The sequence below is a fragment of the Amphiura filiformis genome, chromosome 10 (genome assembly GCF_039555335.1).
Source record: "Amphiura filiformis chromosome 10, Afil_fr2py, whole genome shotgun sequence".
Classification (NCBI taxonomy): Eukaryota; Metazoa; Echinodermata; class Ophiuroidea; order Amphilepidida; family Amphiuridae; genus Amphiura; species Amphiura filiformis.
The window spans coordinates 61217359-61230557 of NC_092637.1; the positions used below are offsets into that span (position 1 = coordinate 61217359).

Genomic DNA, 13199 nt, shown 5'->3' on the forward strand with positions numbered 1-13199 from the left:
CATAGGCCCCTAATGTTATTTAAGGGTCGACAAATATTTGGCAAAAAACAAGGTAGATACCATTATTTTGAGTGGAACAACGAGGCCGGCGGAACTATGATGTGCACCACGTAACTTGAAGATAATGGTGTCTACTTTGTTATTTTCAATTACACGATCATCTTATAATGTGTGTTACTGTATTTTATCATATGACTACAGATCATATCATAATTATATATGACCACAGATCATATCATAATTATGTATGACTACAATTCATATCATAATTATACATGACCACAGATCATATTATCATAATTATGTATGAGCACAGATTATATCATAAATTATGTATGACTACAGATCATATCATAATTTTGTATGACCACAGATCATATTATCATAATTATGTATGAGCACAGATTATATCATAAATTATGTATGACTACAGATCATATCATAATTTTGTATGACCACAGATCATATTAACAAGAGTTTTGGAATGAAATCAAATACTGGAACTTGCTTTTTGCATCTTTGCGGAGTTGCGTCTGGAACCACCAGACGTCATCATGCAACTGACCCGCTGGGCTGGTCACGTGATAGACGTTGCAAAAGTATTTGAATTAATTCCAAAACTCTGTTTGAAACTACTGGATGACTAAGAACATTCACTCATTTAAACAAACCAACAGTCGGTCTTGTTTTCTCCAATCAGTTTTAATAGGTTCGCTACTTCCCTCGGTCCCCGCACTCCGTGCATCTGCGGGTATTCATGCTTGTCGGCGAACTTTAAAAACATCCCCTTTTGCATCTCATTTCGCGAAGTTTTTAGGGGAAAACACCCCTTTTTTTAGCGATTTCGCGAATTATTTGCCCTTCGACAATACCCTATTTTCGCTAAAACGCGAACGATATTTCTAATATACCCTTTTCTGGCAGAAACGCGTAGGCTGCTCGATGAAAATACCCTTTTTTCAATTTCGTGAACACGTGGTTTGAAAAAACACCCCTTTTTTGTGTGTTTCGCGAATCGCGTTTCTTCATCTGAAAACACCCCCTATTTCGCGAAATTTTCGACGAGCATGAATACCCGCGGATGCACGGAGTGCGGGGACCGGGGCTACTTCTTAACTGCTTAAAAACATAAGTAAAGGGATATACAAGTGAAATTACTGCATTCACATATAATGAAGCGTCATTGTAAAGTTTGTGTATGAAGTAAACTGTTGTTGAATATTTCTTTATAAGTTCTTCCCCCAGCGAGCTAATAATTTCTTCCATTCGCTGGTCGTTCTATATCTGGCCGCGCCATCTCCTCATTCTTGCGTGGTTTTCTAATTCTGTGAAGTATAGAAATGACGAAAATAATCAAATTAAATGAAGCAATCAATCAATCAATATTTTATTGACAACCAATCAATCAAGCAAGAAATAGACGGGGAAATAGAGAGCAAAAATAATGAAAATGAAAATATACAATAACAGTTAACACATTGTAATGCCAATACTAGCTTCAAAGTGGCGCCCTCCTGTATCATAGTGTATGCCTATGTCGTCATCATTTCCAAACAGATTACTATGTATACCGTTCCTCGGTCGCAGTGATATTGGATTAAGACTATCATTTCTCACTACCCAAAGGCTGATAGTAAGTAACATTATTCACATTTTTCGGGGTGGCCTTTTGTTATTCTCTTTTTTTCATATTTTTAGCCAGGCTTAAGTAATTTATTTGAAGCTTTATTAGCATGTTTCCGCGCGGCGTCATCGTTTGAACAGTTGAAACAAAGGTGTTTCTGGTGCTGATCGGAGAAAAGGAATAGCAGCAAATGGCGAAAAATTACGTACTTTTACAAGGCAAAAAGCAGCTTTTCTAAGCATTGTTGACATGGTGCCTTCGCGAAAGAAAGTTTCCTACTATAAAGACCTAACTTTTGAGATGGTTTGCATGTTTGAAGGTACAAACTTGAAATTAATAATAACAATGCTCAAGTTTGATTGACAGATGACGTCAGACGCGATAAATTCTTTTTTATCTCTGTCTTTAATTATAATTGTTGTTAGTTACCTCTGTCACGGGTTCTGTGCAGTAGTCAGGCACAGTAAAGTATTTATCAGGATTGGCGATTCCTTCTTCATAATTGTAATATCCAGAAGAAGACACGATTTGCTCTGTTCAAAAAAGATAACACGAAATCACTGGTCACTGAGAAGAGACACATCATAAAGCTATTGCATGATGAGGTATGAAAGGGCCTGACGTCTTTTGGGCATTTGCCATTGCGACTTACGTAGCGACTAAATCGGCTCATTTCCTGTCAGCGTCATCTGTAGCGGACCCAATTTCAGCCGCGTTTTCCGTTACAGAAGACGTCAACGAATCGAACAACACCCGAACAAAGCTGGTCATTTAAGCAGGAAGAACAAAAGGTCGCAGCGGAAACTGTAAATTGCTGCGGAGAACGAATAACGTGAGGTTCGTAACGAAAAAACGCTTGCAAAAACGGACTATATTTCAGCATTTATAGTCAGAAGTTTTTCCGAGTTTTCCCGTTCGACATACGTTGCGTTTTTGGTTGGACGCAGCGATTTCGGTTGTCCGCCGCGACATCCAGTTCTCACCGCTTAGGTAGGGTAAATGATCTTCTTTTTTTTGGAATATGACGGTAATAAGATGCTGCTGAATATTGTACACACTGCGGAAGACGCTATGGAAAATTAGCCGTCAGTCGAAACGGCAAAACGCTCTTAAGAAGTATGAAATACGTAGGACCATAATATCGCAACTTTTATAGGCAGAGTGCTCACACCTCTTAATTATTCGGGAACAGATCATTATATCGTCAAAATGTAAAAAAAAAACACCTCTTTCTTTGTCAGCATAATCGGAAGAGTTCAAGTGCAAAAAGTGCTATCCAATTTTCTCAATTTGAGATATAGGCAAATATATCTCGTCAAATATAGGTGAACTGTATCGAATACAGGACTGTTGGAATACCATGCGCTTACGTATTTCACTCACTTTATGCAGTGTTATCTGCATCTGGTTGTTTTGCATATTGCTGCAGCAGATTTGCGGTGAAAGTGTATGTAGTTGCAAATGACACTGCATAGAGGGCGTGAAATACGTAAGCGTCCGGTATTCTAACTGTCCGGTATTCGATGCAGTTGCAAGTTACCCGAGAAATTATGTGCTGTTTTTGATCACAGTTTCAAAAATATGCATTGGAATTTTAGGGTGTCAATTTTGCATCCGAACTCTACTTTTTGGAGACTCACCTTTTCCCAAATAACTGATCTTTGTTCTTCATGTTACCAAGTTGTGTTGTGCTTTTCATGTTAATATTATTTGTTCTTATATTGTATATATTTTATGAAGCGCTCTATTCTAGCGGTAATTGCGCTAGTAGGCCCTATGCTTATAACCCCAACCCCTGCCTTATTGTATATAATGTATAATTATATATGTACCGTAAAACCTCGATAGTTAGAAGCGTTTTTAAAATATGCAAACATCAAGAGCTCCGTCCACAAAAGTGTAAAGGGTTTTGAGCAAATCATCGATAATCGATACGCATATACGAACAAGTAAACAGTAAATGTGTGTCTCAACCCCATTAGCTCAAAGCGCCGGAGTTTGGTACAATTTCATGTTTTCAAATGCTAACTATCACAACAATCCCCACATTGATGAGGTAACTGTTGATCGGACCAATCTGCTTTTAGAAAGGCAATGCCAAACGGGGCAAAATATTCCAAACTTTTTCTATGTTAAAAAAATGGGCTGAATCCATACACCCCTATGGAAGATATGATCTTAATCTCTCACACAGGGAATGTAGATTTCAAATGGAGTCATCCATTCAGGTGACCACATTTAAAATCACAATCCCTGAGTGCGAGATTAATGTCACATGTCTTCCATGGGGGTGTATGGATTACAAATAGAATAGCCTCTTACGTCTCACACCCCATGCAGTAGTCTTTCCCGCAAACGTCTCTCCGTGTGGAATACAGTTTGGCCCAACACTGAACGAAAACACTCCATTGGTAGGATTTTCCGGCAAGTAAGGAATTACGATGCCCCAGGTATTTGTGTAGACGGCTTTGTCATCCATGTAAGTAGTTCCCCAATATTCTCCATATTCTGTGTGAAAGACAACATCGTGGTACAGTGATTAAAGGTGATTTTACACTCCATCGCTGAGCGACGAGCGATTGGTTTCTAGCCAATGAGATAGCGCGCTTTTTATTGCGTTGAGAAAAGCACCCAACCGCATTAATTGTCAAATTTGTCACTGGCCGCTCAGCGATGGAATAAATTCAGCTTTAGGTCTTTAACTCTGATGCCTATAAGGTTCGAGGCAAAGATTATTAACAAGTAGTTCTATCCACTATATCCATTACGTTCGAATTATGATGCGAAGCAGATGCAATGGACGACAAGATCTCGCAGTCAGTTCCTAATTTCGATGGAATATGGCGATGATTGTTGGTATATTATTATGCTTGATAGAATCAGACGGTCGTCTGAACAGCTAGTATTCTCCTCCGCCGTGTGTGATCATCCACATAGTGAGAGAAAACCAACTGAGGAGACTAAAAGTATAGTTGACGATCACATGCTACTGAAAACCAACTGAGGAGACTAAAACTATAGTTGACGAACACGCATGCGTTAGTATAGTATCTGAAGTCCAGCATTGTTGTAACCGATCGTCGATCGACCCGACTTGCCCTATGAACTCTCACCTTTTTGCTTAAGGTGGCTGTGTACTCTCAGACATGCATGTAGCAAAAGTGCAATAACTTTGTAATTATTCGCGCAAGACATATAAAAGTATACATTTTTATGAAGGCAAGACATCAATAAATCTTAATATAAATACAGATTTGGGGTAAAAACAACAATTCTGAAGAAAATCACAAAAAGTGAGTTTTTGGCAATATTTGTTAGGTACATCATAACAAAAAACACTCTTTCCAAAATATTTTATTTTGTTTTAAGCTCAATCTTGAGGCTCCATTCCAAAAACAGTTTTTTTATTTTTTTGATATTGGCTTTATTTTTTGAGATATTGACCATATAAGGCATCAAATTGAACTTTTAAAATTCACAAACGCTTATTTGCACAAAGTGATGCCTAAAATCGGAAATAGACCAAAATATAAAAAAATGAGAAAACCGTTTCTTGAGTCGATCATGCTTTTTACAATGATCATATTTGCTTACCTATAGATGCTGTATTTATTGAGTTATCGTGTACCTAAATCGTCATTTTACCGAGAAAATGAACATTGAAATAATGGCCGTTGAAGTTTAAAGTGGTCACATTTTGCACTTGGATCGGAGCTCACATGAGAATGCGGCATTTCTCGTTTTTCTACCTTACATGACATGAACATCGGGTAAATACACGGCCCCTTGAGAAGTTTGAGCGAAATCCATTCGTAACTTGATATTTAAATCGGGGGAAAGAACTTGAAAAAACACACATTTTATCAGCTAAAACGGAGCCATTTGACCACTAGGTTTTTGTGAAATCAGTGCTTCCGTGGTGTTTCCATATTGATGCGCCGCGTATGCATATAAGCGTCGCGTATGCGTAGCGTATTTGGGCGTTAACAAATTGCGCGATACACAACGCGATGCGTTGTTGCGCGCGTGTACCCTGGCTGGTACAACAAAGATTTTCTTTCTTTTCAATTTCAAACACGAGTGGAATAGTGAAATAAAATCCTTAAAATATTGCAGTTGGAGTTTACAAATCTGGATTTTCATTCCTTGTATTTATAAAAAACATAACAAAGTATAAACATATCAAAAAAACTCAATTTCGCGAAAGAAACAATGTCTATAGTACACAGCCGCGTTAAGATACACATTACTAACGCATGCGTGTTCGTTAACTATAATAGCTTTAGTCTCCTCCGCCTTCAATAATCACCGTCATATGTGACGCGATCTGGTCCATGGGGGCCAAAGGAGGCATTTTGAAAATTGAGTTACTGTAATTATTACATTACACATACAATAGGCTATCATTTATTGAAAACACCAAAGGTCTAGCATACTTGGTTCTAAATTTATGAATTTTCTTGATATCTATTTTCTTATGTATTTTATTGTTTTTTACTCCATATTTTTACCTTTATCTCAGTTTCAAATTTGCCGCCTTTGGCCCCCATGGACCAGATCATGTCACATATTCCATCGAATTACTACAGAATTAATTTAATTATAGTATGCTCAAGTTTAAACTAAAAATGTGAACTAATGTGTTTTTGTGGGATAGGCTATTACGACGAGAACAATTAGTGGGTTTTTGGCGGGTTCGCCGTCGGACAAGTTTAGAACTGTCAAGCTTACGTCAGGAGTAGCTCTGACTTCTTCAGGACAAAGTACCTAAGAATGAGACATGTAGGCCGCCCCTTGCTTAGTGATGGCTCTGAAAAGAGGCGTTCACTGAAAACTGCCTCTTGTCAACAGAGAACCAAAATGACGGCTAATGGCGCCTATTGTCTAGACCTAGGATACACATTATAATCGTGACGTAATTCCAGTCGTCCTTCCCATAACACCAAGCTCCCTGTAAATAGATAAAGTAGGATTGTAGATTAAATATTTCAAACCTTGAGCTAGTTAAATCCAATGAGAAAGTAACTCACTACTTTAGATTTCGCCATCAGGGCTGACGGCTTGATCAAGCCGTAATATATCAAAGCTCCCTGGTTTGATTCCTTACCCGATATACAGCGTTCAGCACGGAATGGATAGTCGGCGGAGCTTTCTTTCGTACACGTCTCTTCATCAGGGTAAATGACCCAAACTGTTCCCTGTTTGTGAGTTAGTGGTAAACAACAACAATTTTTAAGGCAGGCAGTAACAACTGATATAATCGGAACCAGGGATAAAGAAACTAATTGTCGCCTGACGTCACCTGTAAATCAAACTTAGAAACGGTTTGTTTACGATTTGTGGTAATGATTGAAATTTTTGAACGACCCGGGGGTATCAGATTGCGGTGCCTATTCACCGTCGAAGTGACGTAGTTAATCGTATTAATTACCATAGCAATGGATGGATACAATATTGACTATATCGCCCTGCACTACAACGTTCACGCGGTCCCGATGCATTGAACCATAGATGTCAAAAAAAGGGCTGATCACTCGCACCGGTAAGATTAGTATCTTTGGAAAGAGCGGTATTGTATTTAATCTATGTTTGCTGACATATACACAGGTGATTAATGCAATCTGCTTGTAGTGCAGGGTGATCTATTCAAAAATTGTATTCATCCATTGCTATGGTAGTTAATCCGATTATGACGTCACTTCGACGGCGGATTGGTAGTTTTGCACTTTGAAACATGCAAACCATCTCAAAGGTAGTTAGGTCTTAATAATAGAAAAAGTTCTTTCCTGCAGAGACCATGAACAATGCCTGGGCAAGGTGTTTTTTGCCCTTACCATCATAGTTCGCCATTTTCTGCGATTCCTTTTCTCCGATAAAGGCACCAGATGAATCAATACGCGCTAATAACCAATCACGGGCTGTGGTGAGTCGATCATCAGACGTAAAATAGTTTCTTAATCTCTGACTTTTACTATAGCCTGGCGGAAGATCACCACTCAGATACACAGATCTAAAGTATCGATTGGCAAGACGGGTTTATGACCGCTTATCAGTTTTATTTCCTAAATTTTCAAAAGTAAAATAACTAATGCATCAATTAACATCATAATATGGTTTATCATACCCGAAGTGTAATACTATGAGCTCATCATAATGTCTTTCTTTTCCTTCATTATGTTCTTAGGCCAGTATGCTTAGTCTGTTTAGCTTGGCGTGATCATTTTGCTCAGATCCTGGTCCCATCAGTACCCAAGTGTGTATCCGCACAAAGTGACCATTTAAACGAACAAACAAACAAACAAACCTCTTCAAGATCTTCTATCAGCTGGACGTGTTCTTCGGGGTAACCATTAATGAATCGTCTGGTAAGTAAAGCAGCGATTCTACTATTGTTATAGTCGTACGCCGCATGGGCCTCCTCTAGAATAGCCACTTGACCCATGAATCGTCTTGCTCCTTGATGGACCATTCCTATGGAAGAAGCTGAAAGATTGATTCATTATTGGGCTATTAAAACAAAGTCCAGGCCAAATTACATCATAAGCACATCAAAATATAACATGAGATAAACAGACCCTCGACTCTCCGGGTCCGTGGATAACGACTGGTAAGTAGACTATACCATGTGACCCATCACATCGAAACAAGCCACCTCACGGTAGAAATGAAAATGGGAATTTAAACACTAGGATAAACTGCTGCTTTTTAGCTTAAAAATGACACCTTACTTGTTGAAATCAGATACAGTAAAAATGTTTTATGAGGCAAAACAAGCTCAGAATTCTTTTTATTTTTTTTTTATTTTTCCATCCTCTTTCATTGTTATCTGCCAATGAAGCTAGCCACGAAGTGGTCTGTTTCGATGTGATGGGTCACAAATCAACCCAAAACACGAGATCAGAACAGCAGTAAATTTTTGCGTTCAATAAAACGATCGAGTAGATTGAATCATCATCAACACACAGTGTTTTATGCAGTGGCGTAGCTGCCGGGGGGGCAGGCAATTGCCCCCCTGGCAAAAATTGCCTATTTGGGCCCCGCCCCTAGTGCAAGGAAAAAGAGGAAAAATGAGGGAGAAAGAGGAAAAAAGAGAGGAGAGAGGAGGGGCTAAGAGATGGGGAATCCATACGATATGCAATACCATACGATTATTATCAATAAGCCTGGCAAAATTGTCTATTTGGGCCCCCTATCCCCCCAAGTGCAGGAAAATTTGGTGGATTTGGGCCCCCGCCCCATACAGGCTTGCCCCCCTGGAAAAAATCCCAGCTACGCCGCTGGTTTTATGCCCATTTGGATTCGGGGCATGTTGAGAGGAATGTAGCAGAATTAAATTGAAGGTTGCCTTCCTTCTTTCCCCGGGTCCCCTTCCCTTTTGAAAAAAAAATGTCCTGGCTATGCCACTGTTGATACATGTTTATATCGCGCGCATATCAATAAACAAGATGTTCAAGGAGCAATACAAAATATGAAACCAAATTATATTGTACATGCATCCCGACATGCATACTGAAAACCAATCCCATGAATACAGTCATGATTATATAAAACTTTAACTGCCCAAAACACTATAGTTATTTGGTATGATACCTTTTGTCACTAAAACACCATTTGAATGCTATTTCAGAGTTACGTAGTGGCCATCTTGAGTATCTCGGATTGCCCAAGGGTGACGATTTTACATCCAACAGAATATTTCTCTACACCACTCAAACAAACTTTAACTGCCAAAATCATCTAACCCCCAAAATATGGTGTTTGCAGGCGGACTATGTTCAGCAACAGCTAAAACACATTACAATGAAAAGTATATTATCTAAACGCAATGCTGGCATGGTACATGCATCATGTGCAATTGTGCATAGACTCGTTGGAGCAAAATGCCCCAAACGGTTTTCGTCATTCTGCCCTCTATCGTTTTCAAGTTTAGTCGCTTACGACGCTTTCTATTATTCACCTGACCACGCCGTTAGTGCAAAGGTGTACATGAATAATGCTTGTTACCGAGATTAATACAAACTTTTAATCAGAACCTTCGAGACAGGCGGCGAGTGGCATGATGGTCGGAGAGAGCTGGCAAAACCGCTCGGCCGTACGGCATTTTCCCCGGGCATTTTCCATATACTCGGTTAGTTTTGTGGGGTTCATTATCGAACCCCAACGGTTTTAGCTTGTATTTATGTTATTTATTAACATAGGCCTATTTGTTTGTGATAATTCAAGCGTTTTAAAATGTCAAAATACTAGTAATCCCATTCAATTACACGGTTGACGATGGAAATTTACTGAATTTAGAGAATGCACGGCGCATACCACCTGCTTCCAGAGATGGCGCAATCCAAGAGTAATCGTCGACGTCGGTCGGTCAAGGAGGTACCGGGCCAAGATATCAAAATTTTTTAATAAATCACAAAACTTTCACAAACAATAAACTTAGGTAACTTGCCGTATGTTTATGAAGCAATATTTTGTCATATTTAACAGTCCTCGAAGTAAACTTTCTAAATCTAATGATTATTATGTAGGCCCTACTTTAAGTGTATGTATAGCTACCTGGGATGAAAAGCTGACGATCAAATGAAAATTTTGACCATTCATATTGAAGATATGGACTGTAGTTGTATCTTCAATACAAAAGGTCAAACTTTTCATGTGATCGTCGACTTTTCATCATTAGATTTAGAAAGTTTAGTTCGAGGACTGTTAGCTCAATCGTTAAGGCGTTCGACTATGGTACGAGATGTTGCGGGTTCGAACCCTGGCGATGCCTAGGACGCTTTCGTGGAAAAAAATGAGTTAGCTTAGGCCTACTGCTAATTTTTCTCGTTGAAATCGTACGAAACTCGGGGAGCTGATCCTGTTTGCGAAGGTTATCTGTGGAATGTGGGTGTGCGCTCTTGAAACCGCAAAGTCCCTGATTTGTTGTTTAATGGTTTATGGAATGTAGTGGTCAGCGACAATCTGTAAAGTATGCTGAGGCTTGTGGATCAACGTCTAGGCGTTGTGCCTGTGTGTAGCGCACTATAAATTACTACGCCTTTTTTTTTTTAATTTATCAAAAGTTTACAAAAATATCAAATTTTAATAATTTGTTATAAAATCCCGGTGGGTTCAGTTTGTATTTAAAGGTAGGACGTATGACCGTTCCAGGATTTGAAAATGACCCCTATTTCACGGGGAATCGAGGACATTTGCAGCAATTTTACCCCTATTTTGCGCGAAATCAAGGAAAATTTGCCCCCAAATACCTCCCCTATTTTTATCATTTTGAGGACGCATTTTCATTTCACCCCCTTATCACGAGGAATCAAGGACATTTTTCCGAAATAAATACCCCTATTTTTACCATTTCAAGGACACTTTTGAATTTGCCCCCTATTTCACGGGGAAATGAGGACAATAACGAAAACTGTAGCGGTAAAACACGGACGAAAGTCCTAGAAATACATCCTATTTTTCATTTCAAGGACAATTTTGCTCCAAAACACCCCTAATTTAAACAATCGCGAACAATTTTGTCCTCGAAAATTCCGCGGACATTTCTTGAAAAGTACCCCTAATTGGAACCATCATGCGTACACATTGTCAGTGAAGACTGAACCCACCGGGTATAAAATTTGTATTATATCACGAATTTCATAAAATCAAAATTATTTGATATCAGAAGTACATTCCTCGTATTCAGAATTCAATTCGATATGTCTGATGTGCTCTCATGTCCCACAAAATATTGTCCAAGCGTTCATACCAGAGCCCTTTAAAACTAATTGAAAAGTGTGCCTATTATACTTACATTTGCTGATGGTAAACTGGCTTGCAGGGAAGCAACATCTCTCGGGTACCTGGGTCGTAGCAGCTGGGTCCTCAGTACCTTGAGCAAATATGACAGGCAATAAAGCCAAAAGGCATGCTAACATGGCGACACGGTGATCCATGATTTATACCACAATTTCCACAAACCGAAAACGATAAAAAAACTGACAAGTGAAGTGAGGCGCAAATCGGTGAGGCAGAGCGATGAGGTAGTATTTGCGCAGGAGTTGTCCAGCACAGGTCCAATTCTTTTAGGCTATTAAAGTAGTCTCTAAGTGACATTCCTGTTGGTTTGATTAGCCTTATATAACCGTTTTAATCGCCGCTTTTACAAATGTTTGTATACAGAAAGCATCATGATAACATCATTTTGTGACGTAATGTTTAATAATCGAGACCGGGAATCGAGATTTGTTACATCATAATGTTGTCCAACAACAAAACAAAGTGGACCGTGCTAAAACTACTAAAGATTAAAGGTCATTACTTGCTTCTTGTCTACACACGGCCAAATAGGCCAAAGGAAGTTGGTATACCGGTATGTCTCATTTTTATTTTTATTTATTTTATTTATTTAAAGGAGGATTTCGTGATCCTAGCATCCTCTTTTTATGACAGTAGATATCCACGAAAAAGCTTATTCCCGGCCAGTTGATTACGATTTTGCGTTTGCGAGTTACGCATGATGATGTGTATTACACTGCTCCATAAGCCACTGTTGTAATTTTGTTCTGGTAATTTGACGATATTTTTGCTAAACGAATTAAGGGGGTACTACACCCCTCGATAAATTTGTGTCTATTTTTGCATTTTTCTCAAAAACTAATAACACAGTGGTAACAAAAGTTATGTATATTATAGGGGCAAGGAATCAATTACTACACTGGAATTTCAGTGACCCAAGACAAGCGGTTTGTTATTTATGATAAGAAATAAGGTACCGCTAGGATGTACCTCGTTTCCTATCATATACTGAACCGCTTGTCTTGAGTCACTGAAATGTCAGTGTAGTAATTGGATTCCTTGCCCCAATAATATACATAACTTTTGTTACCAGTGTGTTATTAGTTTTTGAGAAAAATGCAAAAATAGACACAAATTTACCACATGGGTGTAGTACCCCCTTAATCTGCAAGAAATGTTTGGTACATTAACACTATGTATCCAGAGGTTTCCAGTGGTATAAAAATCACAACTTTTTTGGGAAAAGTGGGGGGGGGGATGAGGCTGTGGATCACGAAATGCCCTTTTAAGACATCACGTACACTGTAAAAAGGGTGTCTTGCAAATAAACACGTCTTAAATTTGACGTGTCTTTATCTGGTATCTTTTCCCAAGACACGTCAAACCACATAGCGTCTTCTCCCTAGACATGTCTTAATTACACATATATTATTATGTGTCATGACTCATCATAGCAAACATGTCTTGACAGAAGACACAACACACGTGTTCATTTGGAGACGCGTCTTGGACCAAGTTGCCAGTCCTACTTGATGCCTGAGATCAAGACACTAAATAAGACATGTCTATCTTTTGACATGTTGTAGAACACGTCTTAAAACCAGTGTGTCTTGAATGGAGACATATCACACGCGACCAATTGGAGACGCGTCTTGGAAGAAGTTACCAGTCCAACTTGACGCATGGATTAATGTTGTAGAACACGTCTTAAAACCAGTGTGTCTTGAATGGAGACGTATCACACGCGACCAATTGGAGACGCGTCTTGGAAGAAGTTACCAGTCCAAATTGACGCATG

The 13199-nt window shown here is 39.0% G+C and overlaps 1 protein-coding gene across 1 annotated transcript; it reads right to left on the reverse strand.

Moving 5' to 3' along the window:
• Window positions 1-479: 479 nt before the first annotated feature.
• Window positions 480-11666, reverse strand: LOC140162342 (uncharacterized). The gene is made up of 6 exons (XM_072185562.1): window positions 11418-11666; window positions 7929-8107; window positions 6732-6822; window positions 3947-4132; window positions 2054-2157; window positions 480-1325 (listed from the first exon to the last, which is right to left on the reverse strand). The coding sequence occupies exons 1-6, from the start codon at window positions 11557-11559 to the stop codon at window positions 1320-1322; spliced, it is 708 nt and encodes a 235-aa protein (XP_072041663.1). The 5' UTR covers window positions 11560-11666; the 3' UTR covers window positions 480-1319.
• Between the last annotated feature and the right edge of the window lie 1533 nt (window positions 11667-13199).